General features: G+C 36.7%; 1 protein-coding gene across 6 annotated transcripts in view; it reads left to right on the top strand.

Moving 5' to 3' along the window:
• Positions 1-22308, top strand: part of RPS6KC1 (ribosomal protein S6 kinase C1) — a 174739-nt gene extending 152431 nt beyond the window's left edge. For 4 of the 6 annotated variants that reach the window (XM_027610784.1, XM_027610785.1, XM_027610786.1 and 1 more), the window contains 3 exons: positions 11041-11123; positions 12180-12275; positions 21567-22308. In XM_027610784.1, coding sequence (XP_027466585.1) covers positions 11041-11123; positions 12180-12275; positions 21567-21677 — 290 coding nt within the window. In that variant the 3' untranslated portion in view covers positions 21678-22308. Of the gene's footprint in view, positions 1-4523; positions 4630-5562; positions 5581-11040; positions 11124-12179; positions 12276-21566 lie in introns of those variants that run through there. The other 2 variants (XR_003522969.1, XR_003522968.1) reach the window with 2 other exon arrangements.
• Positions 22309-25109: the final 2801 nt, after the last annotated feature.

Here is a 25109-nt window from a genome sequence, read left to right on the forward strand (position 1 = left end):
TCTCTGTATGTTTCATAATACTACCTGATCTACTAGGGAGTGGGGGTTACCTCAAGCTTTAGATTATTAAAAGGAAGTTAGTTTTAACCTCTTATTTACTTCAAACCTTTTTCTTTATGATCTTGGATGGATTCTTTTTTTAGAAATAGGAACATGAGACTAGATATGTGTAGTTTTAAGTAATAGCTGCATTGTAATGCTTCTTGATTTTCAGGTCTAAGTTGATTTTTGGCAACTATTCAGTTACTTAGCCTCACTACCATATTATTGTAGAAAGGAAAACAAACTATCTTTTACCTCTGATGTTTAATGCAGAAGAGATAATGCTTAGTCTTAAACATTATGTACCAGAGCTATTGGCTAGCTACTTTGATCAGTTTCTGTACCATGTAAAATTTTGTCAGTTTGAATCTCCATGAAGTAACCAGGGCTTACTCCTTCCAAGCAATTATTCACAAATTCTTCCTTCAAATAAATGTTTAAAAATGCTAAGGTTTTAAAAAATTGATGACAAAGCAAATGGGATTCCTTAAGCTCCTTTAATAGCAGTGCATGAAGCTCTGCCTGCCTAACACGGCAACAGCAGTGGAGAGAGGGGGGTGGGAACTGCATCTGTCATTTTCACAATTTTCAGTTAGCCTTTTTCTCATCAATCAACTTTAATGGCTTTGGTTGGGTAACACTGTGACACCCGATGGCTATTCAGAATGGAGTAGTTGTGATATGATCAATGGAAAATGGAGCATGCTGTTGGGTTTTTTTTTTTTTTCCCTAGTAGAAATGCAGGGTGAGAGAGTAAGCAAGATTGTATAGAGCTCAGAATTACAATTATAGTCAGTCAACCAGAAGTCATATGGTAGTTACCCATTTCTTATTTTATCTCACAAGAAGATGGTATAGTAATGATACCTATAAACTCCCTTGAACAGGTAATTCTTGGCTCTGGAATGTTGAATCAAGTTAAATCAAGGAGTTTTGATGCAACTTATGCAGATAATTGCAGGAAAGCTCAGAACATGGTTGACAGGTCACCCGCACAACAACAAATTCAGAGCTGGGTAGTGAGAACAAAGCAGAATTAAGTCTTTGGTCAAGCCCAGCCTGAATTCCCTGAGTGCGATGTGTCCCTATGTCCAAGACCCCACAATACAACTGGCCCAGGATTTCAGGTAATTAAAATACGTGAAAAACAACTGCATTAATAATGAGGTGGTGGCAGGCAGCAAGGCTAGAGCCTGGGATGAAGCAAGAAAACAAGTGTGTGAGAGGTAGAGCTGCACACTTCTCCCATCGCTTTGTGGCGCTGTGAAGAGTGGAGCTCTAGCCGCTGCACACTCTTCTCTCTCGAAAGTGCTAGACTCTCTCATCGGCCTTCTCTGGATAATACTCTAATGAATGTGAGGAGTGTCATACTGGCAATTTTTAAGTAGTTCGTACACCCTACTCAACAAATAAGACATTTGAATGATCAGTTGAGTGCAGATTTGGAAGATTTTATGGAATGGAGAATGGAGAAGTGGGCAGCCAACATTTTCTAAAGTAGGATAAAATATGGAAAAAAGGGAGCAAAGTGCAAATTCCAGGCTCTAGCTGGTCTATCACTCTGAGAATTAAGATCTGCTTAAGAGATGTGAGACCTTAGGCAAGTACATTTCTTCTGTCCAAATTATTTCATTTAAAATACATGTTCTCTTGAACATTTGTGTACCTTCAGACTTTGAAACTTTAAATGTCTCAACTTTGATAATTTAGTTTATAGGTATTAGAGAAACAGTTCAGCCCTGGAATTAAAATGAAATTTTATTCTCCTAGTTGATATGGCTTTTAGTTTTGCTTTCAGTTGCAACATTTTGTCTTGTTTGTGGAAACTTTTAAAAAAAATTGTCCTATAGCTAAATACCCTTGGGAAACTAAGAGGTGTAGTTGTCCTCCAGTGTACTTAAGTGAATTTTTTTTGGTGACATTAAAAGAATACTAACTGATACTAATTATCTCACCAGACTAGCAGCCAGATATTGTAGCCAGTTTACGCACTTGTAGCACCTTTCACAGGACTGTGTGCCTGGATTCCTCACGCTGAACAGGGTCATGGGAAACCCTGAGTTACCTCCCAATCCTGTCTTCTTCCTGCTCCCAGGGCTTTTCAGCTTTTTCCTTTGCCACGTGCCATCCCCTCAGAACAAACCGAGGCAGTCACTGCGCTCTGCAGAGGGGAGCGCTGGAAGGCGTCCACTGCACCACCCTCTTTAAGCTACCAGCATCTCTTGCCTGGACTACCGCAGTCATCAACTGACTGACCTCCATTCTCACCCGGCTTTAATCTGTGTTTCATCCAGCAGCCAGGGTGTGCTTTAGATAATGTTTGAAACTTTCTAGCCTACCACATATAAAAGTGTGAAAGGACTTGACGTAGATCTCTATGCTCAATGGGACTTAAGGAAAATGAATGTGATGAGGCCTTTGTAGATGCTTTGAACGCCTTGAATGAACAGTGCTGCATAATACAAGATGGATATATTTATTCAACAAACACTTATTAAGTGCCTCCTGTGCCTAGGAGCTAGAAATAAAAGACATAATTGGTATAGTATTGACAGTTAATTTTGAAGACTTATGTTAAAAAAAAAAAAAGACTACCCAAACAGAAGACATATACAATTGGTTACCTAGAATGTTAATAGACCTTTATAGGTGAATAGTTGTATTTATAGAATTGTAATTTGCCACACTAACAAAAGATATGCTTAGCTGTTTCTCTTCTCACCATTTAGTTCCATATATTATTGGATTAAAAAAAAAAATCTTTCTTCTGTGTTTCTTTCTCTTTGTTCTTTAGTCATCAGCTGTAGTGGAAGACTAATGCTCAGCCCCTGCATAGAAAATCTTTATACACAGCAAGAGCTGGTGAGAGAAATTGACTAGAATTTTGTAATTCTAGTCCCTTTCAATTAGCAACAGATGCTGCAGGGAAAGATTGTCTGTGTAGGAACACAGTACTAATGTTTCCATGCTCTAGCTGACATGGAATGCTCATTGCAGAAGAAAGATGTTCTTTTCCTTGGTCCAAGTATGTCACTAATGATAGACCAGATTTTTTTTTTCCTTTTTTTCTATTCCTATCTAGGGCCATTGTGGATTAATTTTTATATTGTTTTATTCACCAAAATGCTCTGTTTTATTCTAAAAGCTAATGTATTTGTGTTACTTATGTTTCTTTTCCAGAATGAGAATTGTAATCCTTAAATTTTTTTCAAAATTCTGTGGCATTAGAAAACTATATCTCTCCTTGCCCCCCCAAAGTATACTTAGTACAGATTATCATTTTAATTTATTGCATAGATCTGTGCCTTTAAAATTTTTCCATCATTCTGATATTTGGATAAAGTGCTATATCATTTATGTGACAAATTCTTCTAGCATCTAAATGTTTGTTTAATTTGACTATTACATAAATACTTTATTTGAAACAATTGTTGCTTTTTCATTGAATTTTATATGCTCTCTTAATAGTTCCACAGTTACTAGAACTTTGAGAACTATGAGGCTTCTCAGATTCTATTTACTAAAAAAGTGTTAAGAAAACAGTTTGGGAGAAATATTTAAAAACTTGTTCTAAATGAAAATAGAATTTCTCTGTATGTGAAATTCTCTTTTAAGAAAATTCTGAATCTACTGTTATTTCCTACCATATCCTATAAGGAAGACAGCAACAACGGAACATACTGCCAGAGGGAGGTTATGGAGTTGTCTGGAGATTTTTGTAATGGGCCTGGGCAGCTGTGCTGTTAGGAAGGGTAAAGGGCAAGGATGAGATGACCTGTGTGGGTCTGCCTTGGTGAAAAACCAGGGAACAGAATCAGGTGGTGTCATCAGTCTGAAAATGTGTCTTATCAAATCCATCAAAGAACTAAATGTAGAATATCAGATTCCCTTATTTATCAAGCAATATGAATGTAACAAACCCTTAAAGAAAAGTAAATTCTAAATTCGGGATGTTGAGGGTACCAAATTGTTTAAAATGCAAGGTGATTCATCTTTGTCAAGCTTTGTAGAAAGGTTGGTCTTTATTTAAAGCATGAGTTTGACATGCATTTTCTAGCTTTTTCAAATTTCTGTACAGTTTCCAGCATACAGTTTTATCATTATCTTTGGTTATTTTTGAGTCATGTCTTTGGCAAAATCCATGTGGTTTAAACTATGTAGTTAGTCCTAAGAGGTTGGACATGTGCCTGTACTTAAGTATATGTTATGATTTCAGTAATTCTGGGGATCACATGGTCTCTCCACGGTCTGAAAGAAGTGTATACTTCTGTTCATTCACTTCTCATGCAGGTATAGACATTTTATGATTTCTAAAGTCCAAGCTTTCTGCTTTTTTGCCCCTTTATTTTTCAGGAGCAAGGATTATTATAGCTACAGTTTTGGGGTCAGGTTAACATTATTATTTTTGGCTATAAGAGGGAGACTTAGTAAATTGACTGATTATCATAAGGACTGTAAAACTCTCTTATTCTATGTTTTAGCGAGCCCTTTGACAATATGGGTTACCAAGGCAGCATTATTTTTCTGAAAAATTTCTTGGCTTGTTGAAGAGTGTTCTATGAGGTGTTAAACATGAGTAAAACAAAGGTAGGCAAAGCACATTTTATGTTCTGATATCTTTATTGTTTTATTTAAATGTGTTTATTCACTTGTGAAATATGATGTTTGCATTATTAGTATGAATCAGTAAGAGTCTATATTGTGTTAGAATTTGAGAATTGATAGTGCTAAAATGAGAATTCTCGAATTTTACTAAACAGTTCTCACATATTTGATGTTCTTTAAAAATTTTTAGTTGGATTGAAATCTAATCTGGGGCCAATTCTGTGTCTCCATTACATTAAAAGATGATAATGATTAGATTGAGTGACACTGATTCATTTCTTTTGTCACCAGGTCTCTTAGGGAAAGGGAGTAGTGGCTGTGGATAGGAAAGAGAAGAAGGAAGTTTGAGGAATGCTAGTCATTTTAGCGTAATCCCACTCTTTGGGCATCTTAGGTTAATGGAGGGAGAAGAAGTTTTGAGAAAGGCTCACGAGTGCTTTTGAAAACACTTTCAGGATCATGAAACTAGAGGTAGAAAGAATGTTAGAGATCTGGCTATCCTCATTTTCAGAGTAAGCTTAGTATGACATACTCAGCTAGGGTCAAATGGTAGCGTGACCAGGGCCCCGTCAGTACATTTCTTTGATTCAAAGACAAAAATCCAGGATTCTTTGATAACACCATCTCTTTTTGAATTTTTGTGGGAATAACCTTGAGAATTTGTTTTCTTAGGGAATAGTTTATTTTTCCCCTCCATCACTTTGCTTAATGCCTGTACTATAGTAAGTTTTGCTGCATTTGTGGAGAATAAAGATACTATTTTTCCTCCCTGGAAATTGCAAATACAGAGTGTAGCAGTGGGGGAAGGGCATGTGTGGAAGCTTTACACATTGATTTTTAGAGGAAAAATATTTTGAAAATTGACAAAACAGTGATAAATTTATCCTTTAAAATATTTTTCTGCTTCTTTTTCAGAGATTTAAAAAATTCAAGGTAGGAGTTTAACAGTATTTCTCAGCTTCACTGTTATACTTTTAAAATAGTCTCACAGATTTATTTGGTATTTCTTTATATTTTCAACTTTTGACATTAGATACATATACGTGACTATTTACCTAGTATTTGTGGTAGTCGTCATGTAGCCTTTTTTTTTAGAGTTTTTTTTTTTTAAGATTTTATTTATTTATTAGAGAGAGACAGTGAGAGAGGGAACACAAGCAGGGGGAGTGGGAGAGGGAGATGCAGGCTTCCCGCCGAGCAGGGAGCCCGATGTGGGACTCGATCCCAGGACCCTGGGATCATGACCTGAGCCGAAGGCAGATGCTTAAAGATTGAGCCACCCAGGCGCCCCTGTCAGGTAGCTTTATAAATCAGTTCTCTTGGTTTACGCTTAAAGTTCTTCTATAGATTTTGCAAGTACAGCAGTTTTAGAGCAGTTGTTTTGACAGTCACACAGCCTCAGGCTTCTTTTTGGCAACACAGTATCAGAGTATGTCATTTTTTTTTTTTTTTAAGTAGGTTCCACCCCTAGCGTGCGGAGCCCAGTGTGGGGCTTGAACTCAACAACCCTGAGAACAAGACCTGAGCTGAGATCAAGAGTCAGATGCTTAATCGACTGAGCCACCCAGGCGCCCCATATCATTACTTTTTAATATAAGAATGATTGGTCCTTAATATAATAATGGTCCTTAAACAGTGTTAAAAAGACAACCAAAATCCTTCATTCTGATTATTAAAAAAAAAAAGAAAATTCTGTTTGAAAATCCTAAAGAAGAAATTCCACAAGTACTTACTTCAGTTGTTGTAATATTTAAATTTTCTAGCCATTAAGAAGTTCCTCTTTGTATCTTACCTAAATACAGAACTCTTTGTTGTATTTCTGAGTCATCTCTGAAAATCAAGGTCAATTGGTCATGGTGTCAGTTTCACGTTAATTAATGAATCCCTGCTTAATATAAAGTCATTTTGAAAAGCTTCAAGCTGCATTCTATGAGGATGGATCTAAAACTTGTTTAGTGTCTTTTCTCCAGATTTCCATGAAAAAAATTACCTCTTCAAAGTTGTTATCCTTCTTTACTGGCCCAATCAGAATAAAGACGGCCTTCAGCCTAGGCGCCTTCATACTTTCAGAAGCAGTTTTTCTTAGATTAGGATCAGCAGTCTCTTTCAGCCTGAGTACCATCAGAAAGTGTAACCAAGTGACATCCAAGAGGAGAGAAGAAAGAACAAGTAAGGGGAGAGAAAAAGAAGCTGGCTGTCACTGGAAGAATGAGGAAGGGAAGATCAAGGAAAGATGGAAAGAGAAATGGGGAGCACAAGAAGTGGACTCAGCAGTGCTAGAAGAAAACCCACAGTGATGTCGGCTGCCGGTCGGTGCCTCCTGGAGCAGATAGCAAGCCGAGGGAGGAGGAGGAGGTCATTGGCATTTAGGGCCTACTTGGTTCTCTTGCTTCTGCCTGGGTTGCCTTGCTCACATTGGGGCCCATCCACATTTGAAGCAGTGTGTTGGTCATAATCTACCTGTTAAAGACTCTGGCAGAAAATTGTGAGGGCTTTCAAAGCAGCATAAAACCAATGAACCTCATTCCTAGATTCCTTAGTTGAGCAAGTTCACAGAAACCAGTAAAGCAATACACCTTGTCTGTCTCATGAAGGGCCTCTGAAACTTTTCTACCCAAGTACTTCTGTCTGTAGAGGTGATATGAAATGGACCCTAGGGGACAAGTGAAATGTGATCCTGAAGTTTCTCCAGAAGTCTTTTTATCTTGTAAATCTATGCGAATTTTATATTCTGGTCCATAATAGATCTGTTTCCTTTACTAGTAAAACAATATCCCACTCACTCCCACAAATATGAAAATCTTTGATGCTCAGGAACATGGACTGTGCTAACCTGGTAGCTTCAAGGACCACACAGCCCTCCCTTTACCCCAGCAGTGATACATTTCACCTGGTGCACATTCCCAGCAGTGATAATGGGAGAATAGGCATAACATGTAGCCTTTGAGGGGCTAGACTACCCTGGGGATGACACCTTGGATCTTTCACTGAATAAAACAGTGCCTTTATAAATTATGTTAGCCATTGATATCTTACATAGACTTCCCTCAGCAGCCCTCTGCTCAATTCTAATAGGAAACTTGTTTTGGTGGCTCTAGTCTAGAGCTCCTCAGGGCATGTTGTTAGACCCTATAAAACATCTTGTTAATTTTCACAATTTTCTCTGAGCTGACTGGGTCAGATGTTCCTCTTTCTTGGGCACACAAATGCAATATTCTTTCTCCTCTGAAGGCATCCTACCTAAGTAGGGTCTCCATAAGGTTGCTTGGGAATTTTAAATAATTCATGTAAAATGTTAAATAATTCCTTACATATTGGAAGCTGTCAATAAATGTTAGCTGCTGGCTTATTGTTGCAACTCTCATTGCAATGCATGCCTAGTGTGAGCAAAGCAGTAGTCCTACATGGAGAATGAGAGACTTCATGGCTGGTCAGTCCTTTTGGGTCTTGAGCTGTGAACTGATTTCTCCTTCATGACACTAAGAAATATGTACTTACTACTATATGAGTAAAGAAAATAGAATAACAAATTCTTGAGCAAAAAGATACTAAAAAAATAAAACCATTAACTATGCTAGTGGGAAAGCTTGATCTTAGTTTCACGTGATTTAGCAGTGTGTCCAGGTAATGGAGTTCTGTGGAGGAACAGGGCCTAGCATGGTGCCTAGTTTGTGCTGCTTATGTATGTTGGTTGAATGAATATGATAGGTTGAAACCTGAATATATACATTCCTGAATAAGCAAGGCATTTAAGTGTTATTTAATGCTCAGTGAGAAGCCATTTCAGAATTTTGAAACAGGGAAATGATGTAATCCATTGCTTGGTTTAGACTGGAAGGAAATATTCAAGAAGTTATATTTGATGACTGGACTATGGTCAGTTTTTTTTTACTTTTCTGAAGTTTCTAAGAACTTAGACCCTTCCTAAGGTTTTTTAGAGCACACTTCCGAAGGTGACAGTGCCTCTCTGTGGGGAGGTTAGGGAGGCGGTGAGGGCAGTGAATTTGAATCTGGGAAGGGCAGCATAAGTACTTTGAATGAGAGCTCCCAAAGAGTTGTCCTTCAAGAGAATCACTGTTTTAGGAAATCCTTGAGTATAAAGTCATAGAAGTTAGAGCTAAATTTAACCGAGAGGCCCTCAGGTGTAACCCTTTTACAACCCTCTGTTACAGATGAGATCCAGTGGATTCCTCAGGGCCCTTCACCCAAGCCTCCTGGTTTCCAGTCCCCGTTGCGCTTTCATATATAATACATTTATGTTTGTGGGGAAAGGGTGGAGGCAGACTCTTAGGGAAGATTGGCCAGCATAGCTTCATCTTCCTGCTCCAGCACACCCAAATGTTTTCCTGTCTTCTTGCTATCTGTTTAAAATGCGCCACCTAGCTATTCATGTAGGTTCATAAGTATAAGGATGAAAATAAACATCTCATCCCCTCAGAGGCAAATCACTAAACTATTTTGTCATCTTTTCTCACCAGTCTTTTTTTTTAAATACATATTTCTAAAATTAGAATTCTCTTGTTTTATACCTTGTTTTTTTAATTTAATATACCCATATTTACTTATATACTTAAACTTTATATGAGTACATCATTTAAAATGCTTATGTAGTAATATTCCGTCATATTGATGTGTGTGTGTGTACACACACACACACACATACATGGTACATACATACACACACATATATACAAGTATATATACAATGTATATATAATTAAATCTCTATTGTTAGGTTTCAGTTTTTCTTTTTTTTTTAAGATTTTATATATTTATTTGACAGAGAGAGACAAAGCAAGAGAGGGAACACAGGGGGAGTGGGAGAGGGAGAGGGAGAAGCAGGCTTCTCGTGGAGCAGGGAGCCCCATGCGGGGCTCGATCCCAGGACCCCGGGATCATGACCTGAGCCGAAGGCAGACGCTTAACAACTGAGCCACCCAGGTGCCCCAGGTCTCAGGTTTTCAAATAAGCTGCTACTTTATAAACGCACATGACTTTAGCAGGCTTAGGAGACTTTTGGGTATTCACACAGTAGTGTGGTTAAAAATCTATGTTTTCTTTTTACCACCTGGCTGAGAGCAGCCCGTTAAGAGAATGGAGGTTGTGATTTGGCCTAGAGCACATCCTGGGAGGAAAGACTGGGTGGGTGCTAGTGTGGAGGGTTGTAGTTCTTCACCGGCTGCTTGAGTTCCAGAAGAGGGTAGGTACCGGGATACGGAAGATGATACCGAGTAGGAGGAATTTCAGTATTTTCAGAGGAATGGCTCTGTTTTCTTTTTCTGGTCCACATGACCTTTGTTCCAAGGCTTAAAGCTCAGGCTGTTTTCTGACTTCTGTGGTTCTTCTATGCAGTAGATTTACAAAGTATTGGTTAAAAGGTTGGGCACTTGAGCACCACTTCAGTTATTTCGTTTCCGACCTAACTACTTAAAAACTTTTGAACGTTATTTTTATGAGTCGTGGGTTACCCTGCACCCAAGTATTAAGTGTGTTGTGTCAGCCAAATGGAAGTGAAAGGGTAGACAATGACAGGCTTAGTGACTAATCAAATGTCATTAGGAAAGGACAAGAAGGCATCAAATAGATGTAAGGGCTAAAAGCCTCAGAACTGGTAAAATGAGTGTTGCTGATTTGTGGAGAAACCTGGAAGATGACACCTGAAAACTCCTATTGCATTTCGGGAACTCGTGCTGGTGAAAGATACAGGGCTAATGCAGATAAAACTGTGACTTGTAGATATTCTAAACGCCCTTATCTTAGCCAGTAGTTTCAGTTAGGGCTTGAAACAACATATCCGTTTGTACTTCTACATATCGGAATGGGTAAATTTGCATTTCACATGCTCCTCCTTTGGTTGAAAACAATTGATTATATAGGAGAGGGATGGTATTATAAGTCAGGTTTTAGTTCTGCTGCTGATTTACTATATGACATTGGACAAGGCATTTCACCTCTCTGGCTTCTAATCTGTAATTAAAAGGATAATTACTGGTTTAAATAATTTTTGAAGTTCCTTCTGAACCTAGAGTCTTTATTTCTAAAACAAAAAATGACCCCTGAGGTAGTGGTTGGCTATACTTTCTTGAATTTGAAAAATTAAGCAAAATGCTGATCTGGTAGATTCCTATAACTTTTAAGTGTAGCTTCTTGAAGGTGTCCCTCTATCAACTGAAGAACAAATGTCTCAGTTTAATATATGACTGCATCAAAAAAAAAAATGCAACCACAGTAGGTGACCAAAGGGGATAAGTAACTTTCAGGAATTTTGAAAGCCCAGTAGTATTTAGTATATGCTCTCTCAGCATTAAAAAGGTCACCTTGCTAATACATGTTAATTTTGAAAGTTGAATTGACCTTTGGAATTTTAATATCAACCTTTTTTGGTGTGTTTAGAGGTTGGAGCAATCACAGAAGAAACAGAAGCCTGTGATTGGTGGAGTTTGGGTGCTGTCCTCTTTGAACTTCTCACTGGCAAGGTAAGCAGTGACCTGGACGTTTAATAAGTTTACCCAGATGCTACCTTGATTTCAAATTGAGAACATTTAACCTTTGCCTTTAGTTGTTAGATCAGAGACTAAATAAGAAAACCTTTGATTAAAAAAAAAAGGCAGAAAAATGCAAGTTTATCTAGATTCCAGATTTTTTTAAGAAGTATTACATTGGATAAATAATAAAATTCCATTATGTCATAATGTTAGCACATAGATATATGACTAAACATTCTTTTTCTTCATTTTCTGTGATTCAGTTTTAACAGCATTAAATCTGTAATGTTCATGTAAGGATGTATTAGAATTCTCTGGATGTTTTAAACATCTTGTTGGAAAGCAGGAGGGGATTCTCATTTTAGAAAATTAATGTAGATATAAAAGGTAACATTACGTTTTTTCTCAATACTGTAAATTTTTCCTGTCCTAGCTTAAGGACAGAATTTATACTCTCTCTGATCAATAACTTAAGTAAGATGTTTGAGGTTAATAGACTTTAGTAGAGTATTGTTCACATTGCCTCCTGGGAAGAAAACAGAGGAAATGAGCCATCCTACTTTTGTAAGTAGTCATCTACCTTGAATATGTAGATAATACTGAACTCTTAAGATTGTTGTGGATTATTACAGATCACCTACATGTACAATTAAATCATAAAGTGCTATAAATATATAAAGTGTTATTATTAACCAATTCTAAACTTAGAAGGTTTTTCAGAACATTAAAAATTCAAGATACCAAGTCCCTTTTTAGTTTCTGTGTGTAAGGTAAACTTTTCTATTATGAGCCATGCCCTGTATAACTAAGGGAAGAGGGCTGGCAGCATAAGCTTATGATGTGATTTTGGTGATTGCCTTCATTTCAGTTAGAAGTTCTGTAGGCTCGTGGTCCTTGGCCTGAATTGCTTAGGAGACATTGTGTTGATTAATACATCTCCAGTTAAGATGGTTGTTGAGCTTTCTATACTTGCTATCCATAAATCCTGTGATAGAACAGAATATGATGTTATTTGGGATAAGAAGTGTACCTGATTGATTATTTCAGACTCTGGTTGAGTGCCATCCAGCAGGAATAAATACTCACACTACTTTGAACATGCCAGAATGTGTCTCTGAAGAGGCTCGCTCACTCATACAACAGGTAATTTAATTGACCTCTACTGGCCAAGTATATCAGCCATGCAAATTAGCAGAGTCCATAGTTATAAAACCTTAAAGATAATTAGTTTGGGGCAAGAAAGACTCATTACTAATTACAAATTCAGAACTGATACTGTGTATGGTTAGGCTTCTGCTATTATTTAAATATTAGTGAGGTCAGAGAGAACAGTTAAAGCTTATTGGTGTTTAAGTCTTTTTTTTTTTCCCCCAAAATCCAGGCTAATGTTTCGTCAATTTCATATGTTTGTGTAGGTATGAGATTTAAGTATCGTTTTTAGCTTGTCTGGAGCTGCTCTATTTCTGCTATTACATTTTGTAACCATATTGTTTTTTTTTTTTTTTTGACTGGATATTTTCAATCTTTAATTCATATTTAGAAACTTAGGAATAGGCTACTCAGGTTGCTGTGGAGAAAAGTAGTGTTGGAAAATCTTGCCAAGGACGCCTGGGTGGCTCAGTCATTAAGCGTCTGCCTTCGGCTCAGGTCATGATCCCAGGGTCCTGGGATCGAGCCCCGCATTGGGCTCCCTGCTCTGCTGGAGGGCTGCTTCTCCCTCTCCCACTCCCCCTGCTTGTGTTCCCTCTCTCGCTGTGTTTCTCTCTGTCAAATAAATAAATAAAATCTTAAAAAAAAAAAAAATCTTGCCAAGTTAGATTACTCCTAGCTTCATCCTTTGATGGAAGTTGAACATTGATGTCAGTTAGTGCATTTTCGGTGGCTTTAAAGAAAGAGACTATTGATAATTAAAGTTCAGTATCCCAAAGCTAGGCTTAGAACTCCAGTGAGCTTCTTAAATTGATTCCTCACTTTTAAAATGCTCCTCTAATTTTGAATAGTGAATTTTGGAGAGTGTACTGAGGGTTGTCAGCATTGGGGTATGATAGACTCACAGCAAATCAGCAGGGATTGTCAGACCTAGGATCCTTATAGTTTTAAGAGAAACATAAAGGGAAAAGGTGATTTGAAAAAGATCAATAATTAACATTTTTGTTTCATGAAACCTGAATTATTATTTTTTTTAAGAAAGGGGGAGGGGAGAATATACAAAGAAGAGAATTACCTAGTATTCTCTTGAAGAGTGATTTGGGTTCCATTCAACAAATATATGCACAAATATATGCAAGACATAGTGCTGTAAGCTGTGAGGGTGAGACTCACAAATCACTGTATCACGGACGGATTGGATCAAAGCTGTCCGAGGCTTAAAAACTACTCTGGCAAGTCAAGATAAGGAGGGGCTATAGTTGATGCAGTGATAGTATTAGGAAAGTTTTTGTGTAGTGGCTGTTATTTTGTGGAGCTCTAGAATTTTGGTGTGACAAGGTAGGATGTGGCGGAAATAGCTAGGTGGAATGAACAGCTTCAAAGAGGGAAGGAGTCCAAAAGACCCAAATTAGGAAATCAAAAGTTTGGTTTATCTGGAGTGGAGGAGTGAATATAGGAACGAGTAATAGTATTAGGTGGGCGTGGAAAGGTAAGTTGGAGTTCTCTTACGGGGTTCTGTTATGATCACCAGGGAAGAGTGATCATACTTGATTCACTTAAAAAAAAAAGGATATTTGGAGTTCTTGTGCAGAAGAATGAAAGGATCAGATTTGTGCTTTAGGAAGATTAAAATTTCCCAGAGAATGTAAACATAAAGAAACATAACCAGGTTGGAAATAATGAGATGAGAATACCCTTGAGCACTTTGCAAAAGGATTAAGAGGTAATACAAAGATATAGAACACGTTTCATTCTAATGGGAAAAAAACGACACTACTCATTTGATTTCATCTTATTTGTTGTGGCACAACAAGATAAATTCCAAGTATTTTTTGGTAAATAATTTGAGGAAGGCTAGCAAATGCTTTTTGTTTGTTTGTTTCCCTCCTTAAAGTCCTTATTATATAAAACTGAGTATAGAATTACCTACACAATTTATAAAGGTCCGTTGCTCCTGTCTTTATTAGAAATTATGTTATGAAGGAATCTTGGCTTAAAGTTTGTTAAATTCTCCGATACAGATACTTATATAGTAAATCAGCTTTCTGTCATTGGCCTGCCTAAGGAAACTACCACTCATGTTGAGGAAACATCATCAGGAAAGGGAAAAGGGGTCTCTTGGCATGATTAGCAATTTGTCATTTTGACTTTCCTCTTCCACTACCTCACAGGTCATAGGGGTCATTTTTTTAAAAATCACAAAATGATTTATATGGAAATAATTATTCTGCTTTGGGGAGATTTCCCCCTCTTTGGTCTTTCAGCTCCTTGCTTTCTTCCTAGATTTCATAATCCCCAGTACCCATGGTTCAGTCATCTCAGTCATGTGAATGGTCCTAAAGTAGACATAGTTACATTTTAAATGCAATTAAAGGAAAGATGCTTACATTTTACAAATCCTCAGAGCATGTATATTTGTACTTCACAAATTGTGACACAATTGTTTTGTTAGTTGAAAAATACTATAAGAAAAAGACCTTCAAAACAAATTTTTGTGTCTTCATTGCTCCCAGCTTTATTGCCTGAATATTATTCAGGAGAAGGGAGGTTGGCAGTGACTATTTTGGTTTTGTCACTGACTGCTGACACATTTGCTTGAGCAATGGAATCTTTGTGTGGTCTCTCTTGAGGCCTGGTATAGTATTTAAAATGGCAGGATAAACAAGATAGTCATGGGTAAGACAATTATACTTTTGTCTGTAGATTTATATTTACAGATTTGTAGCAAAGTCCATGAACTAATTAAATTGACTTTAGTAAAAGTCAAAATAGGAACCTTTATTGGAATTTCATAATGAGGTCATGTTTTGGAAAGAATAGGGGTGGAAAAGCCAATTGTAACCCAGAAGAAAGAATTTTCTTTCTGTTCATATGTTTACTGAAATATTAAAAAATATGCTGTAGTTATATTTAATTCTTACCAATGTTTGATATTTTAAATTTATATTAAATTGTTTTATGCCTTCCACATTTCAGTCGGTTAGACATGAGTTGTCAGATTTTGAAAATGGATTTGATACATTTAGGATACTCTTACAACGTTTGTTTAATAATAGCAGCTTTTCACGTAACACCTTTTAGCAATATCTAGTATTAAAATTCTTTGAGCAGTTAGCTTTAATAAACAATAGTCATTTTGAATGCTAGATACAATAATTTCAAGTGAAAAGATTGAGTACAGTCTTTTGAAGTATATGCTTCATACCTCTTGTGTATTTGGTAATATTAAAGTGAAGTAGTAGATTCTTGGCATTTGCAAAAGATTACATACTCATGAAGCAGTATAGTGTTATGTTTAAGAGCATGGATTCTGGAGCCACAGTGCCTGAATTTCACATCTTATCTTTGCTACTTTCTACTTGTATGATCTTAAATAAGTTACTTAATTTCTCTGAGTCTCTGTTTTCTCATCTATAGAGAGAATAGAATAGTAGCTACTCATAGAGGTGTTGAGAATTAAATTAATTAAACTATGCTATGCGCTTAGAATAATGCCTGGCACACAGTGAGTGTCACATAAATGTTTTATATCATTATTATTGATAGGGTAATACTGAAGGTTCATAATACATAGTAATTTGTATTTGATGAAGCATGTGTTGAATTACAGGGTTGCTAATGTAAGGGTGAGGCAACTGCTGGTGATACAGGTGAAAAGGTCGGAAAAAGTAGTGGACTGGCACATAATAGGAAATCAATTGATATTTTTCATACAAATAATTGAATTAATGAATCATAAATGAAAAAAACAGAAATAAAGGTAAAAAGAGAAGAAACAGAAGTTTTGGTTGAATACATAGAAACATTAATGTAAAGAAATAATTTAAATACTTACTATGAGAATATTCTCAAATTTGAATGGCTGTATAGTCATATAAGGAAGTTGGCAAATTCTCTCTTGAGAAAGGAAGTTATAACATTGGACAGAGTTGGCAAAAACAACCATCTCAATGCTTTGGAAATTGATCAAAGGGATACAACAATCTGAAAAGTGTTTATACTTGAAAAACAGCCAAACTTTGGGAAAGAAGAGTGGGACTCTGTGGCAGTTTTGCCTGGGCTGGTCCCATCTCTTTTCTCTGCTTGGTCAGGTGTGCAGTTTCTTCCAGATTGAAGCAGGCTGTGAGGACCAACCCTGAGGTTGCATGCCTGTGGATAGGAGCAGGGAACGATCCCAGTTGAAAGTAAAAACCAGGGGAGATTTGTAAGTGGCCTACATTTTTAATGTGTTCTCCTACGCATCGGCAGAGGACAGAAGCTTTAGGGGCTGAGGTTTAATATAACCTCTTTTCAGTCACAGATTGACCACTATGCTATGCACACACAGGGTGATCCCTAGGAAGTGAAGCTCAAAAATAAAAACAAGGAGAAAAGCATGGGCAGAGAGAGCAACAGTTGCTTGTTACAAAGTGGTGGGAGGAGCGGATTACAGATCTAGCTGAGATCCTGTGCCAAACCAAGAACAGACCAACCAACAGCAATGATAACTGTCTTCTTGGGGAAGAAAGTTGGACTCTAGAGTTGCTAAAATGTCCTCCAAAATATCCTGTTTTCAGCAAATATTATATGATATACACAGAAACAAAAAAATGTGATTCATATGCAGGGAAGAAAGCAGTCAGTAGAAATTGACTCTGAATGTCCCCAGGTTGAATTAAACAGACTTCAAAGTGGTTATTATAAATATGTTCAAAGAACTAAAAGGAAACCATGTCTAAAGAATTAAAGGAAAGTATGACAACAGTGAATCAGCAAATAGAAATTCTCAATGAGATATAAATTATATTTTTTAAAAAAGAACCAAATAGAAATTCTCAAGTTGAAAAATACAGTAATAACAATAATTATTGTTTCAATAATTGAAATTCACTAGGGGGAAAATTGATTAGAGCATCTCAACAGCAAATTTGAGATACATGAGGGAAGAATCAATAAACTAGAAGATAGAATGATAGAAATGAACAAATCTGGGGGAGTGGGGAGGACCAGAAAAAAGAAAAATGAACAGGGCTACACAAACCTGTAAGATAATATCAAATGTACCAGCGAGTCCCAGAAAAGGAAAGGGAGAAAGGGGGAGCAAAAGTATTTGAAAAAGTAATGGCTAAAAAACACCCTAAATGTGATGAAAAACATTGATAGGCATCCAAGAAGCTCAGTGGACTTTAATTAGGAAAATACACCCAGTCATATTGTTGAAAAACAAAAACAAAGAGGAAAATCTTGAAAGCAGCAAAAGAAAAACCACTCACTTTATACAAGGAAACCTTAATGTCTGACTTCTCATCAAAAACATTGGAAGACAGTACACACTTTCAGCTATAAAATAAATAAGTCACGGAGATGAAAAGTACCCATAGGGAATGTAGTCAGTAATATTGTAACAACACTGTGTGGTGACAAATGGTGATTATACATACTGTGGTAAGCACTGAGTAAAGCACAGATTGTTGCATCAATACGTTGTACACCTGAAACTAATATAATATTGTATGTCAATTATACTTCAATAATAATGATAAATAATAATACCAATAGAAGACAGAAGACAGTGAAATAACATATTCAAAGTGCCGAAAGGAAGTTAACTTTCAACCAAGAATTCTATATCCAGCAAAAGAATCCTTCGAAAATGAAGATGAAATAGGGGCACCTGGGTGGCTCAGTCGTGAAGCGTCTGCCTTTGGCTCGGGTCATGATCTCAGGGTCCTGAGATCAAGCCCCGCATTTGGCTCTCTGCTCAGCGGAGAGCCTCCTTCTCCCTCTCCACTCCCCCTGCATGTGTTCCCTCTCTCGCTGTGTCTCTGTCAAATAAATAAAATCTTAATAAATAAATAAATAAATAAATAAATAAATAAATAAATAAATAAAAGGATGGTCTGAAAAAAAAAATGAAGATGAAATAAAGAAATTCCTGAGTAAAGACTGAGAGAATTCATTGCTAGACTTGCCTTACAAGAAATAATTCAGGAAGTCTTTCAGGCTGAAAGGAAATGATATCACATGGTAACTTGAATCTGTAGGAGGAAATGAAGAGCACTGGAATGGTAGAATATGAGTCCATGAAAAAGACAACGAAAAAGACTATTTTTTTCCTCATTTTTCTTCTCAACTTCTTTTAAAAGACATAAGATTGTTTGAAACTAATTATAACATGCTGTTGAGTTTATAACATACAAATGTAATATATTACATATATGACAGTAATAGACAAAAGGCAGAAGGAATGGAGCTATCATAGAGCAGAGTTTCTACATTTCACTGGAATTAAGTGAGTCTTAATCTGAAGTAGATTGTGATAAATTTTATTTTTTTTTAGAGAAGGGAGGGAGAGGGAGAGAGAGAGAATCCCAAGCAGGCTCCATGCCCAGTGTGCAGAGCCCGATGTGGGGCTTGATCCTATAACCCTAAGATCATGACCTGAGTCGAAATCAAGAGTCAGACGCTCAACCGACATAACCATAAGAGAGCTGAAGTGGCTATACTAAATTCCTGACAAAATAGATGTGAAGGCAGGAGACTTACTAGAAACTAAGATATTTCATAGTGATAAAGGGTCAGTACATAGAAAGATATAACAATAAATGGATATGCTCTAATAACAGCCTCTATACATATGAAGCAAAATCTGACTGAATTGAAGGGAAAATAGATAATCCAGTAATAATAAATGGGGGCTTCAATACCTCATTCTTGATAAATGATAGAAAATCAGCAAGGATACTGAGAAGACTTCAACAACATTATCCAACATCTCTGACATATATGGAACAATGATTGCAGAATACATTCTTATCACATGTACATGGAACATTCTCCAAGATAGACCACATGCCATACCACAAACAAGCTTCAATATTAAAGGGGGATTAAAATCATACAACATATTCTAATCATAACAATTTAATTAGAAATCAGAAAGAGATCTGGTGAGTCTACAAATATTTGGAAATTAAACAGCACACTTCTGCATAGCCTATGAATCTCAAAGAAGAGGTCTCAAGAGAATCTAGAAAGTATTTTTAATGGAATGAAAACACAAAATATATCAAAATTTATCAGCTGCAGCTAAATCAGTTATTGAGGAAATTTATGGCTTATAAACACCTATATCAGAAAAGAAGAGAGGTCTTGAATGAAAATCTCACCTTGAACCTTGGGAAACGAGAAAATTACTAAAACATTCTTGTGTTATTAGAGCAAAGATAGGCATATAGATCAATGGGTTGGAATTGAGTCTCCAGAAATAAACCCTTATATTTATGGTCAGTTGATTTTCAATAAAGGTGCTGAGAGAATTTGATGGTGAAAAAATAGTCTTTTCAACAAATGGTGCTGGGAAAATCAAATAAGTCACATGCTAAAACCAAAATGAACTAAGACCCTTACTTCATACCATATTCAAAAATTAACTCAAAATAGCTCTTAGACTTATATAGATGGGAGCTAAAACTAAAAACTGTAGAAACCATAGGAGAAAATCTTCTTGACAGGTTAGGCAAAGAGTTATTAGATATGACACCAGAAACATCCATAAAAGAAAACAGTTGATAATGTGGGCCTCATTGAAATTAAAAACTTTTATACTTCAAAAGATATCAGTAAGAAAATGAAAAGACAAGCCACAGAGTGGGAGAAAATATTTCAAATCGTGTAACTAATAGGGACTTGTATTCAGAATGTATAGAGAACTCTTATAGGGGCACCTGGCTGGCTAGGTTGGTAGAGCGTACGATTGTTGATCTTGGGGTTGTAAATTCGAGCCCCACATTGGGTGTAGGGATTACCTAAAATCAAGTCTTAAAAAAAAAAAAGAATTCTTATAACTCAATAAATAGACAATTCAGTATAAAAATGGGCAAAGATCCACAAAGGAAGCCTTACCATGAAAAGATGCTCACCGCCATTACTCACTAGGGAATACAAATTAAAATCATAATAAGATGCCACTAATACCCACTGAAAGGCCTGTAATCAAAAGATAGTATCAAGTATTGGTGAGGATGTAGAAAAACTGGAACTCTCATACATTGCTGGTGGGAATGTAAAATGGTGCAGCTACTTTAAAAAGGTCTGGCAGTTTCTTAAGCTAAACATAAATTTGCCACATGACCCAGCAGTTCACTGCTAGAAATGTCCTTGAGAGAAATGAAGACATATGTTTACACAAAGACATATATGTGAATATTAATAGCAGTATTACTCATTATGGCCTCAACCTGGAAAGACTACAGGCCTATTAACTGGTGAGTAGATTAACAAAATGTGTTCTATCTAAAAATTGGAATGCTATTCAGAAATAAAAGGTAACAGGCTGTTGATACCTGCTACAACATGGATGAATCTGAAAAACATTATGCTAAGTAAAAGAAGGCAACTACAAAAGGCAACATATTTTATGAGTCCATTTACATGAAATATCTAGAAAGGTCACATTTATTGAGACTAAAAGCAGATCACTGTTTGCCTAGGGCTGGGGATGGAAGTGAGGATTAAGGCAAACAGTGTGAGGAAACTTTTTAAGGTGATCACAGTGTTCTGAAACTGGATTGTGTGATGGTTGCGCAACTTTTTACATTTATTAAGAATCACTGAATTAAGGGCGCCTGGGTGGCTTAGTCGTTAAGCATCTGCCTTCGGCTCAGGTCATGATCCCAGGGTCCTGGGATTGAGCCTCGCATTGGGTTCCATGCTCCGCGGGAAGCCTGCTTCTCCCTCTCCCACTCTCCCTGCTTGTGTTCCCTCTCTCACTGTGTCTCTCGCTGTCAAATAAATAAAATCTTAAAAAAAAAAAAAAAAGAATCACTGAATTGTACACTTACACCAGATGAATTTTATGCTATATAAATTATCCCTTAGTAAAGCTGTTAAAACAAAACATGAGGTTGCACGAATGTCTCAAGACACATTTTTTCAGCATGCCCATGAAAGAAGTAACTGGATGTCTCAGATTTTGGCTCAATATCTAATTAATGTCACAATGTGCTTTGGAATAGGAAATTGATAGGTGTAACTGTCCTATTACGAGTTTGAGAGAACCAAAGTGAATTACTCAAAGTCATGTTTCAAATCAGTTGAAAAGCCATAAACTCAGATATCCCCCACCACCCCACAGCTACAGTGGTATAAGACATAGCTCCCTTTCAAGGAAATCTCATCGGTTGGCTATTAATCAAGTCCATTGTCACTAGAGTTGAATCGAGCAGTTCTTTCCTTTCATATATTTTTGTTTTCCTTTGATTCACCACTTGGATTCCTATTACTCACTAAATCCTTCCTTTGTAGCTCTTGCAGTTCAACCCTGTGGAGCGTCTTGGTGCTGGAGTTGCTGGTGTTGAAGATATCAAATCTCATCCATTTTTTACCCCTGTGGATTGGGCAGAACTGATGAGATGAGCATAAGCCAGGGTTATCAGCACACATTCCGACCTTCTCTGTGACAGGCATCTCCAGCACGGAGGCAGCCCTGCCTCACACTCACCGATGGAGCACCGAGACATTGGAATAAAGACCTTTAGAGGAAATAGGGGAAGAAAAAGGCTGAAAGAGAAAAGTTTCTTTACCATTACTCTCTGGACAAGATATTGGCTACATTTGCAAGGGGCATTTATGTGCAAACCTTTAAATAAGGTGTGATCTTTATTTTATCTGCATTTAGTGTTGCAGATGAGTTGTAAACCCAACTGAAAGAGGAATGCCCTTCAAGAACTTCCTCTGAAAGCTCCAAGTGTACATTTAAGTGTTACTTGAAAGGAGGACCTTTACATGGCAGCTAATAGTGCTTTCTGCTAAGCAAGATTGGTTTATATTATCATAATTAATATTTGCTGAATAATACACTAAAAGTGCTTCATGAATAGTGTCATCTATGGAGCTTAAAAATTGAGGAAAAAAGAATATATACATCATGTCTGATAGAAAACATCTGCCACGATGCTATATAATTAATGTATGCTGAATGTGGTTCCATATTATTTCATACTTTCAGAAGTCCACTGAGAATAAAATGCTCACGTTGCCAACCTCGTATACTTTGTTGGTTGGTACTGCTTAGGAAGGGTTCATAGAAACACTCACCGTCTCTCTTCAACTTTATCTTTCTGCTCCCTATACCTGTTGCCTGTTCTCTCATATTCTGTTCCCTCTTCCTCCACTCGTACATACGCAACAAAAAGGGAAGGGAGTATTTATTTCCCAAATTGTATCACCTTAATAAGGACTAAGAAATCATGATTATAAAATAAATGTAATAAAAACTGAAATCTCTCCTTCATTTATTTGCTTAAGTTTTTTGCTTTGTTTTATTTTAGAAAGGCCTCTCTTTCTTTCATCTTGGAATTTTAGCAATTACTGCTGCTTCTTATGCTTAACTTCATTTTAGGGTTTTGGTTTGGTGTAGTAAGAACCAAAGGATCTCATCTAAATGGAATTGGATGGCAATCCTTTTTTATTACTTAGTGACGGGATTTCCAGATCTGACCTCCTAATTTACTTGACATGATATAGAAAGAATATGAGCGTTTACACCTCTCCAGACATTTGTTATTTGTTATTTCTGTGTGTTGCTAAGATAGCTCCTGCATTTGTGCCTTGTTTATAATAATTTACAAATGTTTCTAAAACATTAATGTCTGTTTTTAAAACTTTATCCAATGAAGAAAGAATAAGTGACTTTTTCGGAGTTAGGAGCCATCAGAAATAATGAAGGTTTTCCATATATTTTAATCCTTTAAGTTTTGAGATCATGCGGGAGCCCCTTCCTTCTCCAAGAGCATCTCTACAGCTTCCATCTGCCGTGAGCTAGGTCCTCCCATCAAAGTAAATGGAAGCAGAAAATGCTTTAGTGAAACAAAGGAAATGTGCAAGCATTTTTTTCTTTTTCTATTTTCCTACTTCCCCCTTTTCCTTCTGGTTCCCTTATAACCTGAACCTCAGATGAAGGACTGCAACAACACCAGGATGGGGAGCAGGTCACCAGGATCAAAGCACAATCAAGATGACATCACTCCCTGGAACTGGGTTTCAACTCACCAGCCCTCCCTGGCCTCATAACAGGAACTCGTGCAGGTGAGACTAAAGAATGACTTCCTGTGTAGGACCAGTAGGAAATCTGCAAGTACTTAGAGCTACCCGTGGCAGAGCTTCCTTCCAGAAATGCCCTATGACATGAAAGTAGGCCTTCACAGCTAAGGTGAAGCTCCCAGCCCTACCACGTGATTTTGGTTCCTCGGATTCAGGACGGTCATGTCGACAGATGGCTGCTGCGTCAGTGTGTTGACCGGTCCGTTGCTTCAGTTCCCTCTTTCTCTCTCTATGTCTGGTTGGAACTTAATGTAAATATGTCATCTGTAATCATGGTGGACATGAATTATTACAGTGAGGAACACATAGGACATGGCTTTGGGGTGACATACCCAAGTCTGTTTTTATATGATGATGTATATTAAAATATTAGTATTTCTAATGCTCTGGGTGATCCTGCTTTTTTGTTTGTTGTTTTTAATTTTTATTTTTTTTGAGCATATGGCCTATAGGTCCAAACATAACTTGCCACTTTATATTTTTCATGTGATTTTCTTATTGAAGTAAAACATACATAACATAAAATTGACCATATAACCACTTTTCAGTATACAGTTTATTGGCATTGAGTACATTCCCATTTTTATCCAACCATCACCTTTCCATTATCCCAAATTGAAAGTCTGCACCCATTAAACAATAACTTCCCATATTCTCCTTCCTCCCAGCATGTAGTAACCACTCTTCTACTTTCTGTCTCTATGAATTTGACTCTTCTAGGTCTCTCATATAAGTGGAATCCTATAATATTTGTCCTTTTGTGTCTGGCTTATTTCACTTAATGTAATGTTTTCAAGGTTCATCCATACTGTAGCATATATCAGAATTTAATTCCTTTTTAAAGGCTGGATAATATTCCACTGTATGTAGAGACCCCATTTTGTTTAGCCATTCATCTGTCATTGGACATTTGGGTATTTCCTACCTTTTGGTTGTTATGAACATGGATGTATAAACATCTGTTCAAGTCCCTACTCTGATTTGATTTTATATTTTTATATGAAATTACCAGTGTCACTGACTATTATTTTATGGTGCTCTTTATTAAGAGAGCTTTTCCACTAGGCTCTCAGTAACATGGTGGTATAATGCCACCTATCGTAAGAAAGGGTATGAAAGTCATTTCTATTTCATAGAAACAGAGTTGAGCTCCCTACGAGTAACAAAGAATGCTATTATTTTATCTTTCTTTCTTTTTTTTTTTTTTTTTTTTTTTCTTTCTTTCTTTTTTTCTTTCTTTCTTTCTTTCTTTCTTTCTTCTTTCTTCTTTCTTCTTCTTTCTTTTTCTTTCTTCCTTCCTTCCTTCCTTCTTTCTTTCTCTTCCTTCCTTCCTTCCTTCCTTCCTTTCTTTCTTTCTTTCTTTCTTTCTTTCTTTCTTCTTTCTTTCTTTTTTCTTTCTTCTCTTCTTTCTTTCTTCTTTCTTTCTTTTTCTTTCTTTCTTCCTTTCTTCCTTTCTTTCCTTTCTTCCTTTCTTTCTTTTCTTCCTTTCTTTCTTTCTTTCTTTCCTTCCTTCTTTCTTTCTTTCTTTTCTTTCTTTCTTTCTTTTTCTTTCTTTTTCTTTCTTTCTTTCTTTCTTCTTTCTTCTTTCTTTCTTTCTTTCTTTCTTTCTTTCTTTCTTTCTTTCTTTCTTTCTTTCTTTCTTTCTTTCTTTTTCTTTTTCTTTCTTTCAAGATTTTATTTAATTATTTGACAGAGAGCACAAGCAGGGGGAGTGGCAGGCAGAGGGAGAAGCAGGCTCCTGGCTGA

This window comes from Zalophus californianus, chromosome 10 (assembly GCF_009762305.2).
Source record: "Zalophus californianus isolate mZalCal1 chromosome 10, mZalCal1.pri.v2, whole genome shotgun sequence".
Taxonomy (NCBI): domain Eukaryota; kingdom Metazoa; phylum Chordata; class Mammalia; order Carnivora; family Otariidae; genus Zalophus; species Zalophus californianus.